A 21,029-nucleotide genomic window follows, 5' to 3' on the forward strand; every position below is an offset into this window, starting at 1 on the left:
TTGCAAAGCATCTTGTAGGGCCTGTTTGCGTCAGTTTCATGTCTCTGTTGCTGAGATAGTTTCGATCTTCAAAAGGTAAGAATTGCCAAGCATCATGGCTGTTTTTAAAGAGTAGGCTAGAGATTGTCTGTGCTGTGGCGATGTGTTGCGTGATAGTTCTGCACCCAAGTAGTAATGTTTCGCCTGCGCTTCACCCTAGTCTCAAGTCAATACATCTGCCTAGGAAATCGGTGAATAGGCTAACCCAATCGGTAACGGTGAATAGGCTAACCCAATTTCATACCACATTGGAAATCAGTGACGGTGAATAGGCTAACCCAATTTCATACCACATTGGTACTATGTTGACATTCCGTAGCAAACCTACCTGGGCGAAGTGATTTGCAGGCAGCACCAGAAAAGCTCTGGTACTACTTCTTCAAACCCCAAGCAGCATTGATTTCCCTAAATGAAAACATAGTTCCAACCAAGTAGCCTATGTAGGCCTTAGCCTATATGCTTAAAGAAGGGCTGTGTCTCATTTGACATTGTTATTTGTACACATTGTAACTATACAAATCACAGCATGTAGTGGTGGGTGCGTCAGACCGAGTAACTACACACACAGAGATGAGAAGGGTATGTATCGACTTGACTCTGGGGAATACATTGAATGAGCTAAAGTCCCCAAAAGTCGGCGTGTTCCTTTAAAGTTGCTTTATTAGCATGACAATGGGGACATAGTATTACCAGGTGTAACGGATGCCAGCTAGCTTAGCTGTGCTTGTGGAACGTTGGTAAACCTCACTCCCCAACGCCTCAAGAGTGCTGCTGGCATGCAAGCCAGTAGCCTGGGCTATTGGCTCAACTGTCAGCGTGCTCGCCTCACGATTCCAAGGTGCTGCTACTGTTCGCGGGTTCGAGGCCGGGCGCAGGATCAACACAAAGCAGGTTATACAGGCAGTTAGTGAAATCATTACAATCAAAAATCCTGTTTTCACTCTTACTTTTCCTCAGTAAGAGAACAAAGGATACTTTGTTTGTCTTTGGGCTTGTGATTATAAGTGTTTTAAAACTCTTCAATATGTAAAGTGTAATAGATTGATAAGAATGATATATAGAAAGCATGATTGATGACATATGCGTTTGCATAATACGACAGTGACTTGTTTAGGACTTGAAAAATAAGGACTTGGACTCGACTTGGCCTTGGTAAGACTTGACTTGGACTTGCTTGGGACATTTCTGTCTTTACTTGGGACTTGATCACAACCTGAGGGTATGCTTTCAGAAAATATATTTAGGTGGTTGAATCAGTTTTCCCTAAATGGTACAGCCCAAAAAGGTATTATATACTGTATACTATTTACCAATACCCAATGTATTATGCATGGACAGCATACTAATGAGGAGGGTGGGACATGTCTCAAGTCATGTTGGATCACATCCTGAGGGTCTAAGCTTTCAGAAAATAAATGGCTTATATAGTTGAATCAGTTTTCCCTTCATGGTACAGACCAAAATGTATTATGTGTACACTTTCTTCACCTAAATCCATAAAATCCCATTAATTTCAATGGGAAATTTACTTAAGTGGTCTGCCATGTACAGTGTACTTGTTACCATTATTTTCTTAAACGCTTATTGTGTTTTACTGAAATAAAAAATGATTCCCCCCCAAACCACTTGTTTGGGGGGGAATCATTTTTTATTTCAGTAAAAAACAATAATCTCATGTCTGACTTTACCATAAATTGGCACCTCAAACGTTTGGTAGAGGTTTATAGAAATTTAATGGGAGGGTACTTTAAAAAAATAAATCACAGATTTTTCATACTACAGCCTAATAGAGCAAGAAAAAAAAATTCTGCCAGTTAAAGGGTTAAAAAGAAAAAACATGGTTTGGTTAGAATATAATATGATACAGAAGTGAGGCTGCAACCACTTATTGGGTTTCTTATAATAAGTGTTTCTTATTGTAAGACTGCTTGTTTATGTGTTTGTAGTTGGTTCTCTATATTTTGGACTTTTTAAGCCTTTCTTTGACAGCAGGACAGTGAAGAGTGAATAAGAAATGTGTGGGAGAGGGGGGCGCTATGATGCAACTGGCTATAGCGCCCATGCCACACCTGGGTCCATGTGCCCACGGGTAGTGATGGGCAAGCTTTGGTGAACCACTGAAAGACAGCGTGTCATGTAAAGCTAGCGACACTAATGAAAACAATCCAATATGGCCACCACATGTAGATTTTTCAACATAAAAGTCCTTACCCAAACCAGTATATGAAACCAAAAATACTGGTTTACTTAAGGACTTTGATGTTGAAAAATGTATGTGTGGCGGCCATCTTTTTTTCAGCTAGTGTCACTAGCTTCACACAAAAGCTTAATTTGCCCATCACTACCCACGTGCACCGGGGTTCAGTTCCAATACGGGTCATTTCCCGATACCACCCCATCTCTCTCTCCCACTAACTTCCTGTCGGTCTCTTCACTGTTCTGAAACCGGTCTATACATTACAGGCAAAAGGCCCCAAAAATAATACACCTAAAAAAATGAGTGTGAGAGAGATATGGGGAGTGAGTTTAGGAAGTGGCCTCAGGTTGGACTCTGGGTCTTCGTGGTCAGTGAGCCCACATGTGGTATAGAGGACACACCGTCTTGTCACACCGCTAGACAAGACGCTATCGCTACGGTATGTTAACGCTACATTGCGCTATCGCTACATTGCGCTATTACTATGTTATGCTATTGCTACATTACGCTACCACTACGGGTACGCTATTGCTCTGTTACGCTACCGCTACATTATATCGCTACGTTACACTATCACTATGTTTTGCTACCGCTATGTTACGTTGCGGCTCTCCCCTGGCTGTTTTTGTTCCTTCTGTGTGTGTGTATAAGTGTGTATGTGTGTGTGTCTCACCTAAGGCCACCAGTGGTGTCATGATGGGCATGGCCAGGGGGGCAATGAACAGGTAGATGCTCCGCGGGAGGAAGGGTGCCTTCCAGGTGCTGGAGTCGCCCAGGCCGATGACGTTGGTGTGCGCGTGATGCATCTTAATGTGAGCCTGGACACCTGTTCGGGCCGTGAATGAGCCGCACACCTGAGCATGGACAAACACACACGTAAACACACAAGCACATTGGTTTATGATGTTATTTATCATCCATGCTCTGCCAAGGACATTTTGTTTCCATTCATATTTTTCTTTATCTGTTTGCCTGTTTATCAGCTAGTAAAAAATACTACTTGGCTGGTTTTTTATAAAATTTGGCAGAGGGATGAACCCATTACATCTTGGAGCAAATACCAATCAAGGTCTGGATCCAGGGTTTTTTCCCTCACTTTCGTTCACATTGCAAGATAGGCATATTTCTTTGATTGGAGTCGTCTACCTATGGGCCTTGGCAGAAGTCCGAGCTCACCGTGAGCTCTTCTAGTTTTATGGTGTTATTAATCCCAATCAGAACAGACATTGGACGGAATGGGGAACACACTGGGGACACTATCAGACTTATGAACGAATCAGCACTGGGTCCATGACGAGGTTATGATAAGACAAGCAAACACCGACCTATGTTTGCATAATGACAGGCTACACACTCACACACACAGACACTGATATATATATATAGCCAAACCGTGTCTCTGTGTATAAAGGTCATATGCACTGATGAAAACAACAGAAAAATATTGCTGAAAGTATAGTGTTTTAGTGTGCCTGGGTTGAAGGGTGATTTTATAAGGGTACATATCTAGGAGATATGTCGCTTATGCAAATAGGATGGGAGTGAATGAACTCTTCAATCTTGTTCACTCCAGTTGAAGATTCAAGGACAAAACCACATGAGACTAAAACATCAGCAGTGTTCTTAAACAAAGTAATGATGTTGTTGCTTGTAAATGAGTGAATTAAAATACCTGTTTTGCAAATATTTTAATAGCTATTTTCCCATGTTGTCTGCATGTATGAAGACATTCATTTGCATGCATTTATATCTTTTGACATACGAAAAAAATCCTCACAAACAAATACATATTTTTTAATTTTTGTTTCTGCCATGGTCATCTCAGTTCCTTGATTTGAGCTCGTGGAAAACCAGTGACGTGAGCTAAAAAGGAGAATCCACAAGAAGGGACCAAGGAATCTGGGTGATCCAGAGATATTCTATAAAGAGGAATACTCTCAAATCACCTGCTTGGTATCTTCCAAACTATATGAGATGTTATGGAAGAAAATATATTTTTTGGCTAAGAGAGGCCAATAACTGTGGCATGTTTAAGCCCTCAATGTTTTCATTGTGAAACTAAGATAAAACTGCAACATCAGGGCTGCACTCTCTGCTTCAATCTCATCAAGCTTCACAAGCAGCCACTGCGGCCACACCCCCTTCAGTCTTGCTCGGCTTCACTGGAAATATTGAAACACCTGTGAACTATATTCGACTAATGAGCCTTGGAGCTGTTACGATAGATAGATAGATACTTTATTGATCCCCAGGGGAAATTCAAGGAGAAAGGACAAGACTGTACCTGCCGTGACTAAGTGTGAGATATTGTTTCGTTTGTGAACTTTGCTGAACCTGTGAATTGGATGAGTTTGGATTCGCTGTTATTGACCGTGCCCTGTTAACTTGACCGTACCTGAATTTCTGTCTATCTTGCCTACGTGTGTTACTGACCTGGATCTTGTACTTTGACTGTGCTTTAGGATACTTCTGCCTGTTTAGCCTCTCTCTGTTACTGAACTTGCACTGTGTACTTGAACTACATTTATTGGACTTTCCCTTTGATCTGACGCCTGAATTAAAGAAACATTATTGCACCCCACACTTGAGCTCCCTCTCTGCAAGTCATTACAAAAACACAGCAAAAATATTTTTATTCCTCTTTTTACTCATCCTTAACAGGGGTGCCAATACATTGGAGGGCGCTGTGTAAGAATGTATTAAAAGTGTGATTTGAATAAGATACCAAAAGTGCCCCTAGTTAAAGAAACGCCCATAACAGCAACTGTAAAACTATGATAAACTTGTTAGTGGTGTGGGAAGAAATGATAAGACACTTCTAAAGCAAAAAACAGCAAGAGAAGCACCGCAGTGCATCTGAACTCCAACTGAACTTCAATAACCGCTGCAGACAGTTTGTGCAGAACACAACTGGAATTGGTTCAACGTCAAACACACTCTTGGCCGGCGGTGCTGCTCAGGGTCACTGGCCAAAAAAGGGGAAACACAACACAAAGAGGCATCTGTCTTGATCAGGCACTTACTCTAACACTCGTGTTGGGCAGTAGGCTGGATTTGTTGGAATAGGGCTAGCGCCGTCATTTATGGTAATTCTCATGGTCATTATCATGGTCATTATCATGGTCATTATCCTTTGTCTGTGTGGGTTGTTGTTTGATTACATACTTCTTTACTACTCCCACTTATTAGCAAACAAGACAAATAGGTTTATCATATACTGCTGTCATACACTGTTTTTTGTTGGTGTCATTACATGTCTTGATATGTCAGGAATCAAATATATATAATTTAATATTACAGTCAAATAATGGTAAATTATCTTTCACATAATTCACATTTGGGTATAATGATGAATCATCTTCTATTAGTGGATAAAAGCATCACATTTGGTAGAGAAATTCACAAAGGGGGTCTGATCAGATTTTGGATTGTAGACGCGTCGAATTTGGCCCCTAGGGTCATGATGGGCATTTTTCAAATTGGCCGACAAATATGGATTTTGTTATGTGGAAAAGGATTAAAAACAGAAACCAGCAACTGATAATACAGTTACATCTTATATCATAAATCAATCAAATGATTTTTTTCAAGTCAAAAGAAATTGGTTATCTTGATATCAGGGGCGATTCTAGACCTAGAGCTTTGCTGGGGCACAGGCCCCCAACTCCCAATACATAAAAAAAAAAAAAAGCTTCAAAATCATTATTGTCACTGTCATACTGTAGGACCAGCACTCTCTCCCTCAATTGTTGTAAGAACCACTATCCAGCAACATCCAAACACATAGGCATAAGTAGGCCTATACTCACTGCATGAATTTAATAGGCTTTCCTACTAACACAAGGGAAAGCTTATTTTTTAGTCAAAATTGAGATATACTTCCCTCCCAGGCAATTGGGTCCTATAGTCATCCTGGCAATACTGCAGTTCTTTGTAGCTTAAATAGCCTACTAAAGCCTTCATATTGACTTTTGGTGATAATTTCCAGATGTAGCCTATAATCTACACAGAGTCTGTGTAGATTATTATAGGCTACATTTGCAAATGCAGCAAACTTATTTAGGTTTGCCATTAAACCATTGATCAAATCACCGCACTGGCACTTTAACATAAATGTTAATGTTACCATTAATGTGGGCAATTATCATAGCCTACCTCCCTTGTCCTCCTCATCTCTCCTCACTGTTCCTCTCCTTCTGCCTCTGTTCAGGAAGACTTTTCTGATGTCCATCTCTGAATAGTTTATCAGAAGGCTATGTTTAGTTTTACAGTAGGACAGCTTCACAAACAGTATAGGCTACTTTTACAGGACTCTCTCTACACTATACGTAAATCATTATTAATTGTCCGCATGTGTGCATGCAGCCTACGCATGGTGTGAGTGTGTGTGTCAGGGAGAGAGCACAAGCTGGTAAACTGTTGCTAAATTTAGGCTACAAATGTGACGCTAAGCATTGAAAAACAGATGCTAATTATGTGAGCAACATTCTCTAACATCGATCAACTTGTCATATTTTCTGTCAAACAAGTTGTGAATTTGTTGTAACATTAAAACAGGGGACGACTTACTCTGCGCTCAAAGTGATGTGATGAGCTCCAGCGGTTTCCACTGTACAACGAAACACTCGGAAGAATGATGTGAATGATTTTCATTGGTTGTTGCGTTCAATCTTACCCAGCTACAGAGGTGCTATTTCCTGATTGGCTATTATGGCCCCTTTCTTTTTTCCTAGTTTGTTTTTTATTGGCTGGTAAGTGACAGGCTCGAGTCATGACTAAAGCAGGCACGGAGATGCGCTCATGAATGCCTTTTCCAGCTAGCCTAGAAATCTAGACACGCCCCTAGTCTAGCAACTCTCCGTTGGCTTGTGAGCTCCAGAAATCGAAACTTAATCAGGACATTGAAATCGTGTAGAGTCGTTTGGTGGGCTTAACATAATGATTGATGGCAGAGTTGCAACGGTTTGGCTTGAATTCCCTGCTACTTGAAAACAAATATCCTATTGCATCCTATTGCGTGCAGATGTTTGAAAGTTTGAAAGACAACCGATTATCCCGCCCCTCGGACTGAGCAGACATGTGGACTCGAGTCACATGACTTGGACTCGAGTCAGACTCGAGTCATGATTTTAATGACTTCAGACTTGACTTGATAAAATTTGGCATGACTTGCGACTCGACTTGGACTTGAATACTATTCACTCGAGACTTGACTCGGACTTTGCCTCTTTGACTTGAGACGACTTGACATGTCTCGAGTCAAAAACTAAATTTCCTGATCGTGGACCAGTCACCCCAGAGATGCTTTCCCTCCGCGACTAAAAAAATAAATAAATAGCGGAGACAAGCGGCCAGTCCAGAGCACAGTTCAGTGCTGCCGCTACCCCCACATGCGTTACGCACTGTGTGTAGGGCACCAAGAGACAGAGAAACGACCAACATTTAGCTAATAACTAGTAGCTTTACTGCAAACTGATTTGCACTCTTGTTAGAGAACGTTTACAATGTCAAAATGCACCAACAGCATGTTACATAAAGATGATACTTTTCGAGTCCTCTCCATTAAGATCCAACTTGAACTTATGCTAGCCTACTCCATTTAATTGAGAACCCCATCTAAGCACGCACGAGAGGGAGAGAAAACGAGTGGCAGGTTCCAGCTGGCTTGTCATTGTTGATGATGATTGATATTTTCTTTTAAATATAAGAAACGTATAAAAGGAAATCATGAAGGCAACAAATACGAGATTAGGGGAAATTGCGGATTTATCCGGTTCTCACTACTGTTATAAACTATGAGATCCAGGTCACTACGACATAGGCTGCACTCACTGTGATTTGGAAAGTGGACAAGAATATGAAGAGTTGTCTTTGCCTTTGTTTAATGGAAATGGTGAGTCTTGAAGTAGGCCTATTCAATAATTTGTTTACATGAAGCACATTGATATGCCGATTGAAACGCATTCCACTCAGCTAGCTAGTTGACTACTGGCTACCAGGCTCATAATTCACATTTAATTGCAAACAGAAAATGTCAAGCAAGCATCATGTCATACATGCATCTATTTCCAAAGGAATGAAAGCTGTTTGTGCCAACTTAATATAATGCTTATCATTGTTAATATTGTGCTATTCATGTGGCACAAACAATGTTTGAGTTTGTGGACTAGCCATAGGAATGGAGCTGGTAAAAAAGATCATTATGAGAATGTGTGGACAGTGGCTTAAAGTGACAGTGCACCATTTACAAATGAGATAAACAGCATCACATGTGTAGTATTTCTTAAGAAATGAATACTTTAAAACAAAATTACTGTGTCATTATTATCTTTTAAATAATATAAAAGTGTTGACCTTGGCTTCCCTTATGAGTCGCCACTGGCAGACAGCCTAATAAATTGTTTGCAGGCAAATCTGTGGCCTAGCGCAGTGAAATACCATCAGTCAAATTATTACTCATCCTTACAGTGGGCTCCGAAATTTGGAAAAACAATATTTTTATTTGTCATGTAGCTATCCGTTTTGTACAGATTACTCAGGTATGCACATGTGTATATTGTATGCGCATGCATATATCGTAAAAGATTTCAAGACAGAAACATTGAACATATTTTAATCTGTATTTATAAAAAAAAATTCTGTGGATTAGATGGAAGTGTTAAAATTATGATCGATAGTCTAATAATGCCATTATTAAGTGAAGAGTACCTGATGACTTGTTCAGGACTTGAAAAAGATTGGGACTTGGACTTGGACTCGACTTGGCTTTGATGAGACTTGGACTTGGACTCGACTTGCCCTTCTCTGTATTTACTTGGGACTTGACTTGGACTTGAGTGCTAAGACTTGGGACTTACTTGTGACTTGCCAAACAGTGACTTGGTCCCACCTCTGGGACTGAGCACTGCGAACGGTGAGTGCCCAGACCCTACATTTTAATGTGGGTCTGGCTCGCCAGGCTAGTTTCCAGCAAGAGCAGCGCTAGAATTTTACTGGGGCACTGGAGACTTTTACTAAGGCACGTGCCCCAGTGAATAAGGTCTAGTGACGCCCCTGCTTGATATTGATATTAAATTGCATATTTATTCAAATGTATGAATATTAATGTATTCAATGCATAAGTCTACTCCCACCATAATACTTATTATATACATAATATAGCTATTGCTTAAGTGTCAGCGCTCATTTGAAGCCCTCCTTGTGTGAAGGCAGGTTGAAGCCCTCCTTGTGTGAAGGCAGGTTAAGATGAGCAGGTTTACCTGTGCAGGTTCATCGAGCAAAGGGCACCAACATGTGCATCTGCTTTGAAACTGAACAGGCATTTTCACCCCTGCACTTTTTTGGGGGGGAAAGGCTGACATCTTCATGTGCCTTGTAACATACAGTACGTAACCCATGACCAAACGTCAGTACCAGATGCTCCTCACTCACCTCGATGAAGAAGACGGCCCAGAACTCGCCCCAGGCTTGAGACTCGCTAAGTGACCCATGACTGGCCAGGTGGGTCCCTTTGATGGTGATGATGCCATGGGCGACACCCATGACCAGCATCCCCAGAGCGAACAGCAGCACCTGAGAAGAGCTGAGGAGGTAGAAGGCTGGATAGAGGGAGAGAAAGGGAGAGGGAGAGAGAGGGAGAGAAAGGGAGAGAAAGGGAGGAAGAGAAAAAGGGAAGAGCATGATGTATTATAATTGTTTAATTTGACGGAAAAGTGTTTATCAAAGGGCGATATGGGATTAAGATGGGAGAGGTGAAAATTGCATATCTCCCTGTGACAGTCAACAACTATATTTCTTTGTCAATTTGTTGTTCTGTCATGGGTGACTAAAGGAAGAAGATACATATAAGAGGAGGAAGTTGAAGAAGAAAGGATAGAGAGGGGAAAGAAAGAAGGAAAAAGAAGAGGAGAGAGCGAGAGATGATGTCCTGGCAGCGCAAGAATGGGACAAAACCAGTCTGTCAGGAGCTGGATTTCAAGTGAAGAGAAACCAGAGAGAAAGTAACGAGCCAATTCAAATACAGTAAAGGACATTACAGGGTAAACTCCCTCTGCATCCAGCTGACACTGTAATGAGACACAACCTTACAGGACCCCCCGTCCTCCAAAGTCTTTGCCCCGGTCCTCCTCACAGCGCTCATAAATATTATCGTTCCTCTCTGAGCACAGGGTGCAAAGTAATTCCTGAAATAACATGTCGTGTCGAGAGGGGGATACTTTCGTTAGTCGCTCTAATGGATTTTGTTTTTAGCGTGTTGCACTCGAGTCCAACAAGCCCATTTGACACATCAGACTAAACTGTCCCACTGCCAGAGGCACAATCCAGGGCTGTAGTACTCGAGTCCGGTCTTGGACTCGAGTCCGGACTCGAGACCGTTTTTCTATGGTCTCGGACTTGTCTCGGACTCGCTAGTATTTGGACTTGGTCTTGTCTCGGTCTCGGCCACTGGTCTTGCCAAATATGGCTTTTGGTCTCGACCGAGTCCAGGTGTCTTTAGGGCCATCAAAATTAACGTGTTAATCGCCGCGATTCATTTTGAAATACATAATGCGTTACAAAATATTAACTCAATAGTGTTTACCTTTGTGGGGGGCTGATGTCACGTAACGGAAGCCGCAAAACCTAAAACCGCAAGCCTGAGAGTTTATTTTACTGTCTGTGGAGTTAGCTAAAGATAAAGAGGAACCAACATTTAGCCAAATAGTAGCTTTACTGCAAACTGCTTTTCACTCTTCTTAGATAACGTTTACAATGTCAAAATGCACCAACTGCAACAGTTACATAAAGATGATACTTTTCGGCTCCTCTCCATTAAGATCCAACTTGAACGTATGCTACTCCATTTAATTAAGAGCGCGTCTGAACGCACACGAGGAGAGAAAACGATTGGCAGGCTCCAGCTGGCTTGTCGTTGTTGATGATAATTGATATCTCCTTTTTAATATAAGAAACTTATAAAAGGAAGGCAACAAAGACGAGGTTAGAGGAGATTACGGATTTATCCGATTTCCACTACTGACCAGTTATAAACATGTATGTAGGCTGCACTCACTGTGATTTGAAAAATGGACAAAAATATGAAGAGTTGTCTTTGCCTTTGTGTAATGGAACTGGTGAGTCTTGAAGTCTTCAATAATTTGTTTACATGAAGCACATATTATGCCGATTGAAACACATTCCATTCAGATAGCTAGGTGACTGGCTCAGGCTCATCATTCACTTTTAATTGCAAACAGAAAATGTCTAGCTAGCATCATGTCATTACATGCTTCTATTTCCAAAGGAATGAAAACTGTTTATACCAACTTAATATCATGCTTATCATTGTTAATATTGTACAATACATGTGGTACAAACAATATTAGAGCTTGTGGACTAGCTATAGGCTATATTTCAATGGAGCTGGTAAAAAAAAGATCATTATGAGAACGTGGCCACAATGGGCTTAAAGTAACAGTGCACCATTTACAAATGAGTTAAACAGCATCATATGTGTAGTATTTCTTAAGAAATTAATACTTTAAAACACAATTACTGTGTCAGTATTATCATTTAAATAATATAAAAGTGTTTTACTTTTACCTTTGTGGTTACTCATTAATTTTGTGATTTATGTTGAAGCTTTAGTCTTTAGGAACTTTTTAATTGCGGTTAATCGAGATTAATTCATTTCAAAATATATATTTTGAATCGTTTGACAGCCCTATAATAATATTGGAGAAGGGGAATAGCTACACTTACAAATCCTGGGTGTGTTCACACTGTTTTTGCTTTTAGATAATAATAATAATAATAACCCAAAATGATTGTCTTGATACTGTCATGCACAAGACTTTTTTTCCTATCCTGGACTCGGTCTTGACTCGGACTCGAACCTTTTTGGACTCGGTCTTGTCTTGGACTCGAACCTCTTTGGACTCGGTCTTGACTTGGTCTCGACTAGTCCTGGTCTTGGACTTGTCTTGGACTCGACAAAGGTGGTCTTGACTACAGCCCTGGCACAATCTGTTTTGTGCATTTAAGGACTTCTAATGACGATCTGATCAGAATGTTTGGCACAAAGAAAAAGCTGCTCATTTGGGGTGGCAAACCCTCCTCATGATTAAAACTATGTATATGGCCTAGGTTTAGCTGTTTCTCAGTCTCCAGAATGGTGGTTGTTATGTTATGTTACAATGTTATGGAATGGTCAGAACTGCACTACAGCATACCGCTAGAGTACATGTTTTTGTTTTTATGCTAGGGGTTCCTGCAGTTCAAAGTCTGGTACAGAGGTGGGACCAAGTCACTGTTTGGCAAGTCACAAGTAAGTCCCAAGTCTTAGCACTCAAGTCCAAGTCAAGTCCCAAGTAAATACAGAGAAGGGCAAGTCGAGTCCAAGTCCAAGTCTCATCAAAGCCAAGTCGAGTCCAAGTCCAAGTCCCAATCTTTTTCAAGTCCTGAACAAGTCATCAGGTACTCTTCACTTAATAATGGCATTATTAGACTATCGATCATAATTTTAACACTTCCATCTAATCCACAGAATTTTTTTTTATAAATACAGATTAAAATATGTTCAATGTTTCTGTCTTGAAATCTTTTACGATATATGCATGCGCATACAATATACACATGTGCATACCTGAGTAATCTGTACAAAACGGATAGCTACATGACAAATAAAAATATTGTTTTTCCAAATTTCGGAGCCCACTGTAAGGATGAGTAATAATTTGACTGATGGTATTTCACTGCGCTAGGCCACAGATTTGCCTGCAAACAATTTATTAGGCTGTCTGCCAGTGGCGACTCATAAGGGAAGCCAAGGTCAACACTTTTATATTATTTAAAAGATAATAATGACACAGTAATTTTGTTTTAAAGTATTCATTTCTTAAGAAATACTACACATGTGATGCTGTTTATCTCATTTGTAAATGGTGCACTGTCACTTTAAGCCACTGTCCACACATTCTCATAATGATCTTTTTTACCAGCTCCATTCCTATGGCTAGTCCACAAACTCAAACATTGTTTGTGCCACATGAATAGCACAATATTAACAATGATAAGCATTATATTAAGTTGGCACAAACAGCTTTCATTCCTTTGGAAATAGATGCATGTATGACATGATGCTTGCTTGACATTTTCTGTTTGCAATTAAATGTGAATTATGAGCCTGGTAGCCAGTAGTCAACTAGCTAGCTGAGTGGAATGCGTTTCAATCGGCATATCAATGTGCTTCATGTAAACAAATTATTGAATAGGCCTACTTCAAGACTCACCATTTCCATTAAACAAAGGCAAAGACAACTCTTCATATTCTTGTCCACTTTCCAAATCACAGTGAGTGCAGCCTATGTCGTAGTGACCTGGATCTCATAGTTTATAACAGTAGTGAGAACCGGATAAATCCGCAATTTCCCCTAATCTCGTATTTGTTGCCTTCATGATTTCCTTTTATACGTTTCTTATATTTAAAAGAAAATATCAATCATCATCAACAATGACAAGCCAGCTGGAACCTGCCACTCGTTTTCTCTCCCTCTCGTGCGTGCTTAGATGGGGTTCTCAATTAAATGGAGTAGGCTAGCATAAGTTCAAGTTGGATCTTAATGGAGAGGACTCGAAAAGTATCATCTTTATGTAACATGCTGTTGGTGCATTTTGACATTGTAAACGTTCTCTAACAAGAGTGCAAATCAGTTTGCAGTAAAGCTACTAGTTATTAGCTAAATGTTGGTCGTTTCTCTGTCTCTTGGTGCCCTACACACAGTGCGTAACGCATGTGGGGGTAGCGGCAGCACTGAACTGTGCTCTGGACTGGCCGCTTGTCTCCGCTATTTATTTATTTTTTTAGTCGCGGAGGGAAAGCATCTCTGGGGTGACTGGTCCACGATCAGGAAATTTAGTTTTTGACTCGAGACATGTCAAGTCGTCTCAAGTCAAAGAGGCAAAGTCCGAGTCAAGTCTCGAGTGAATAGTATTCAAGTCCAAGTCGAGTCGCAAGTCATGCCAAATTTTATCAAGTCAAGTCTGAAGTCATTAAAATCATGACTCGAGTCTGACTCGAGTCCAAGTCATGTGACTCGAGTCCACATGTCTGGTCTGGTATGTTAAAGTCTGGTATGTTAATGCTAAACATTGATCATACCGTGACCCAGTGTCTATGCAGCTCGCCAGAATTGATCAGACCCTCAATTAGCAGGAGATATCCGTGTGCAAAAACATATTTTTAGCTGACAATGCTAGATGAGACTGATTTTACCCTGCATCTCAAAAACAACTCAATAGCATGAACAAGTTGACACATCTTCTCTGAATGTTTTCAAGTACTCTGTAATAACTAATAAGATGTCTAGATGTCTAATAAAATGTACCAGGTTTAGCCATACAAGCTAGTTTTCATCTGCAGTCCCTTAGATACACATTGACCAATGAACACAAGCATCTGAACCAGCATCCTCTCTCCTCTCTCAGGCTGCGCTGCGCTGCGCCGCACATCTCACTGCACAGTGTCCAACCCCGTCACTTTAGCATCACCAAAGATGATAGCATCTGATCATGAGGTCATTGATCAGATGCTATCATCCAGTGCTATTTTAACACAGTGAAGGCGTGGCATTACATTTGATCAATTGCTCTGCATGCGTGGAAGTGACCTTCATGACCTTGTCAGATGTGGATCCCATGCATCCAGAGAGGGTTGTTAAAGAGCTCTAATGGCCAAATGGTTTGATGTAGCCTGAATAAATGTGCTGAAATCAAAACTGAATTTGGGCTAAATGGTGAGTAGGTGCAGTGGACGTGGCCAACATGACTGAGTTCAGTGTTCTGGGGAGTCCAGGGAGATCTGAGCCATCAGGGTGACTTGAGGCTGAGGTCTGGTTTCAGCTCTGAAAGGACACTTACTGGGCTCAAGTAGAGTGGAGGGAAACTGGATCTAACAGAGTGAGGGAGAGCAGACAGACACACACACACACACACACACACACACACATACACACACACATGCACGCACACACACACACATACACGCACACATACACACACACACACACACACACACACACACACACACATACACGCACACATACACACACACACACACACACACACACATACACACACACATGCACGCACACACACACACATGCACGCACACATGCACGCACACTCTCTCTCACACAAGACACACACACACACACACACACAAACATAAACACACTGAAATACACATAGGCCTACACACACTGAGAAGAAACTTCCAACTAGACCAGTTGTCATGACAACATCCACTCACAACTGTGTAGGTCCTGAATACTGATACCGCTTCTGCATGACAACTGAGAAAGAAATGACCAGAGAGAAATAGTATGCTTCATGTTACACAACTGTCCATATTACAGTAACCTCCTTGTGGGGCACATGGAATGGGGTCGAGAGAGATAACCTGACTCCACTTCTCCTCTCCTGTAAAATCCGAACGGCCTTCTCAAGGATCTTCATCAGAAGGTGCTAAGCCTGAGGGTCAGGCACAATATCACACACCAAAAGATTACTCAACACACGTCCACTTCACTGGTTCACAAGAAGAGGGAGACTGTAACAGATTGTGGAGGTAGGCTACATTGTGTCACTCTGTTGTATAGGGATAAGGATAAGGATAAGGATTGAGGAGGGGAGGGGAGAGTCCGAAACAAAGTTACATTTTCTCCCAGCGGCCGACCCTCATGAGTTTTTTGAAAGAATGTAACGAGCTGTCAAAACGGGTCAAGCTCAGCAACTTGCTGGCCGGGGCGAAAAAAAAAAAAAATTGACCTCAGGAAACCCACAGGCTCTTTTGTGTAAGACCACCATTGCGCAAGGCCCCAATAACCAGGAAACCTGATCCAGCCGGGTGGCACCCGCATTTTCTAAAGCGCCCGCTTTCTATTAGATGTCATTAGACACCTGTCCTGACTTCCTGTTCCAAAGCTAGAAGCTGTCACTTGGGTTACTGTAGTCTAATTTGGCCTCTCAAGGCTTTTTATACCACTAAGCACAATAGGCAGGTCATGTGGGTCCCCCAACACGCACCCCAAGTTGGATTTGACTGACAACATATGGAGCGAGTGAGCACTAAAATAAGCCCGTGTTCTCTCCCTACACACAGCACTGTGGACTTCTGGACTCTGTTCTGGACATGAGGTTGTTCAGTGTTGTTCGGGGGCAAACACATGTCGGTCATAAAACACAAAAAAGACTTGCAAATTATATTGTAAGCAAACCAACTGCGCTCCTGCCACTCCTGAGGACTTATTTGTATGGAGGCCAACATGCTCTTTGTTTTTATTTCATTCACGTTAATTCTCTACATGTCTACTTGCTGTCTTTGCTTTGCATGATAATGTGAAGTCCACAGGTGTGATATGATGCCCATAGGCATGAATACATAGCTAAATTTCCATGTGTTGCCATCTATTTTCAGCCACCAATACACAGCTGAGGCTTCTGTCAAGAAAACTGGCCTGTCAATCAATCAATCAACTAGTCAGTCAGTCAGTCAGTCAGTCAGACGGTCTCGGTCAAGGAGAGGTGGACAGGGTGCCGGGGTCTTACCTACGGGCAGGGTCAGGAACGCTGCGGCCAGGATGGCACAGTCGATGCCTCTCCTCTCCCACCAGCTGCTCTCCTTCACAGTCCTCTGCACCAGCCTGGTCAGCTCCATCATCAGGGACTCCCTCTCCGCCTCGGCCCCCTTCCCGCTCACCTCCTCCGGGGACGCGGCGTCCGACGCACCCTTCGCAGGAGCTCCGGTGCCGTTCCTCTGGAAGAGCGTCTGTCCCTCCCAGGGCGCCGGTGCCCCCTTCTCGTCCACTCGGTCCGACGGGGTGTCCCGCCACTTCTCTGGAACGGTCTGCATGTCCAGTGCCGGGCGTGGATGGACGCGGAAGACGATGTGGAGGATAGGGATGCAGGGACGGAGAGGAGAGGAAGGACGCGGATGGGCGCAAGTGGACTCAAGGGCGATAGTTGTAGCAGCGCTAGTGGTGGGTCATAGTACACACACACAGACAGACAAACGTGCCGGCAGACAAGAGAGTCAGTCCAGACAAAGACTCAACCCTCTGTTCTCCTCCTCCTCTTCTACTCCTCCACCACTTTCTCAGTGTCTCTCTCCTCTACGCTGACTCGTTTCACTCACTCGCTCCCTCCCTCCCTCCTTCCCTCTGTTTGTGCCTCTGTTGGTCTTCCCCCTCCTGCCGTTCCCACGGTGATGCGCTTGGCAGAGGTGACCGCTGTGCAGACAGCCAGCGCTGGGCCAGGTGGTGTCTCAAATCTCACGCCAGACACACCCAAATAGACACTCAAACACACACACACACACACACATACACAAGAACAAACACTCACACACACAGAGAGCAAGATGCCAATTCCTCCACGGTGCAGTTGCTGCAGCTAGAGAGCCGTCTAGTATGCTCCCCTCTTCTCTCTCTCTCTCTCCTCTCTCTCTCCTTTCTCTCTCTCTCCTCTCTCTCTCTCTCCTCTCTCTCTCCTCTCTCCTCTCTCTCTCCTTTCTCTCTCTCCTCTCTCTCTCCTTTCTCTCTCTCCCTTTCTCTCTCTCCCTTTCTCTCTCTCCCTCTCTCTCTCTCCCTTTCTCTCTTCTGCTCTGTCTCCCTTGTTCTGTCTGCAGTGTAACTCAACATGCATACTTAATGCTCTGCCCCTCCTCCCTCTCCCTCTGCCTTTCTCCCTCCCTCTCTATCCCTCGCTCCTCCCATTTTTGCCTCCCCTTCTCCCTCTTCTCTCTCTCTCTCTCTTTCACGGCTCTCTCTCGCCTCCCTGGCTGAGGTCCTGGGAAAGGGGTGAGGAGAGAGGGGGGATTAACTGGGTCACAGAAGCACACACAAACACACACCTTCTGTACTTTAGTCTTGATCAATGTGTATGCAGTGGGGTGACCTAGACATTGAGAACGATAAGATGTGACAGAAAGAGAGAGAGAGAGTGTATGTGAGAGAGAGAGAGAGAGAAAGAGAGAGAGTATATGAGAGAGAGAGAAAGAGAGAGTATGTGAGGGGGGGCAGGGGGACAAAAACAGAGAGATGCAATTGGCAGTGACAAATTCTTCAGTGCTCATGTAAACACAGTTCTTACAGCAATAAATATGAAAAATGAGACAAGAAAGTACACGGGAGTACGGAAGGAGGAGATAGAGAGAATGCTCTGGACCGGTGCCATTCTGATGAACGTGGGATGAACTCATGAACATTTCTCTCTCTCTCTCTTTCTCTCTCTCACACTCACACACAATTTTTAAACTATTCTTTGACTATTGCCCTTCTATGCTTTTATCAGCTATTCCTGTTTGCTTTTGTTTATGTAAAGCACATTGAAAGACCTCTGTGTATGAAATGTGCTGTACAAATAAAGTTGACTTGACTTGACTCACACACACACACACACACACACACAGTGAGTAACTGTAATTAATTATAGGGGGACTGGGAGTTAGCTGTCAAGAACCATCTCAGATACATACAAATGCATCCAGCCTTTCTTGCCCCATCAAATGTGTAAGCACACACACATACACTAACTCATCCCTCATGCAGATGCATAACGGAAGACTTGATGGCATCAACACAAACTGTATGCTTTCATCCTCTTTTAGCCCCAACACACACACACACACACACCTTCTACAGTATCTCCTCCATTGCCAGCATCTTATGTTGGTTGTCCATCACCCTGATCTCACATAGTCATGTGATTCACAGACAGGAAGTTTACACTCCAAGGAGTTCCACTATCACCATGTCAACACTAACAGAAAAACAAAAACACATGAAAACAAAACACCAACACAGACGGAGCATTCCATAGAAAAACATCCTTTCATTTTTTATTCTTGTGACTGAATTCAAGCAGTGAGTCCATCATATAATACAAGTTTCTTGCATCATGAACCAAAGTGAGTTCCAAAATTGGGGAAAAGGGGTGTAAAATGACCAAATTCGACACACACACAGTACAAACACATACACTCACATAAATGTTACTCTTTACATTGTAACACAAACATATTAACAAATGATTGGCATTGCGAGTCTTCCTCTGACAAACACTTAACATATGCAATGCATACTGTTGGAAGACATACAACATGACATAATGATTTAAGGAACAACATTTCCACTTACTGAGGTACATACTGTACAAAATATCATAAACAAATGACTGGCAAGCATGCGGGGGGTGGGGGTGGGGGGGGGGGGTGGTGGTGAGGATGAGGAGGAGACAAAGATGAAGGCTGGCCAACATCCAATAGACACCACGTCTCCTGCGTACATCACCCAGACACAAGAAGCATGACACAAACATATACACTTACATTCTGACAGGCATACATAACTACATACATGGAAAAAGACATTCAGTCATGTAAACATTTCAAACACACACACACACACACACACACACACACACACACACAATCACACACACATACATATAGACACTCATAGATACCAAATTGTAAACAGATACACATACATAGCACGCACACACATACATAGAGAATAGACACACACTCATCATACACACACACACACATCTTCACACACACTTCAAGGGGTGGCTTTTTAAATGAGCTTGCCATATGTTCCTTCTCTAAGATAGTGTATCACCAGCTGGATCCTCTTTCAGAGGCAGCACATAAACATGCACACACACACAACACACACACACACACACACACTCACACACACACACACACACACACACTCACACACACACATTCTCACACACACACACACTCACACACACACACACACACCCACACTTGCACACACCAAACAGTCAGCAATGACCTAAGACCTCTACTACAGAGATGTGTGCAGGTAATGTATCTAAATGGACCTTTGCTCGCCCCTCTCCTGTGCCTCCATAACACAGTCACATAACCGTCCTTTACTCGTTCCCATGTGTGGTATGAGGTAACTATAAAAGACCCCATGTGCAACTATGTGTGAGTGTGTACTGGAATTGTATTTGTATGTTCCACACATCCTATGTGTGTGTGTCACAGTGGCAACGATACATTATGTGCACCAGGCTCACAGTGGTAAAGATACATTATGTGCACCTGTATCTGTAAATGTGTGGTGCGTGTGTGTGTGTGTGGATGTTACGGCAGAGGGCATCCCCAGTTTAAGGTCCTCTGGCTGGCTGGGCTCCTGGGTGGGTGCCAGGGGTCCTGTTCCCTGTGGACCTGCCTGTCCAGCCGCCTCACCCCACCCCCAGCTCCCCCATCTGTTCACCCAACCACGGCCTCTCATTAGGGGACTATTCTGGTTCTCACTGGGAGCCACTTTTAATCCCCCTCCCTGGTGTGTGTGTTTTGTCAGTATGTATGTGTGTGTGTGTGTGTGTGTGTGTGTGTGGTGAGAGAGAGACAGAGAGAGAGACTGTGGTCCAGGGGATGAGTGATGAGTGCCAGCAGATCTGGTCTTTGAATCTGTTGACCGACTCAACCAAAATATGCAAATACACACACATGAGATACATTCGCTCACATACACATACAGAGACACAGACACACACACCACACACAGACACACACAGACACACACACACTTCCTTTTTTGTGCCTATGGAAGTTCTCAGAGGCAGTTCTGTAATAATATTCCACATATACATCTGGATCTCATCTGAAAAATAAGAGAAAAGATGCACCCATTAATGCATCAAGGGAACATACATATATTGAAGAAATATTTTCCACAAGTTGTTTATAATATATCACCAATTTACTGTAAAG

The 21,029-nt window shown here is 42.7% G+C and overlaps 1 protein-coding gene across 1 annotated transcript in view; it reads right to left on the bottom strand.

The window, feature by feature from the left end:
• fads6 (fatty acid desaturase 6) overlaps window positions 1–17,126 on the bottom strand; it is a 23,669-nt gene extending 6,543 nt beyond the window's left edge. Inside the window, exons 1-3 of the mRNA XM_042082045.1 lie at window positions 16,823–17,126; window positions 9,668–9,834; window positions 2,910–3,090 (exon numbers count right to left, since the gene is read on the bottom strand). Coding sequence (XP_041937979.1) covers window positions 2,910–3,090; window positions 9,668–9,834; window positions 16,823–17,126 — 652 coding nt within the window. The remainder of the gene's footprint in view (window positions 1–2,909; window positions 3,091–9,667; window positions 9,835–16,822) is intronic.
• Window positions 17,127–21,029: the final 3,903 nt, after the last annotated feature.

Source organism: Alosa sapidissima, chromosome 24 (assembly GCF_018492685.1).
Source record: "Alosa sapidissima isolate fAloSap1 chromosome 24, fAloSap1.pri, whole genome shotgun sequence".
Taxonomy (NCBI): domain Eukaryota; kingdom Metazoa; phylum Chordata; class Actinopteri; order Clupeiformes; family Clupeidae; genus Alosa; species Alosa sapidissima.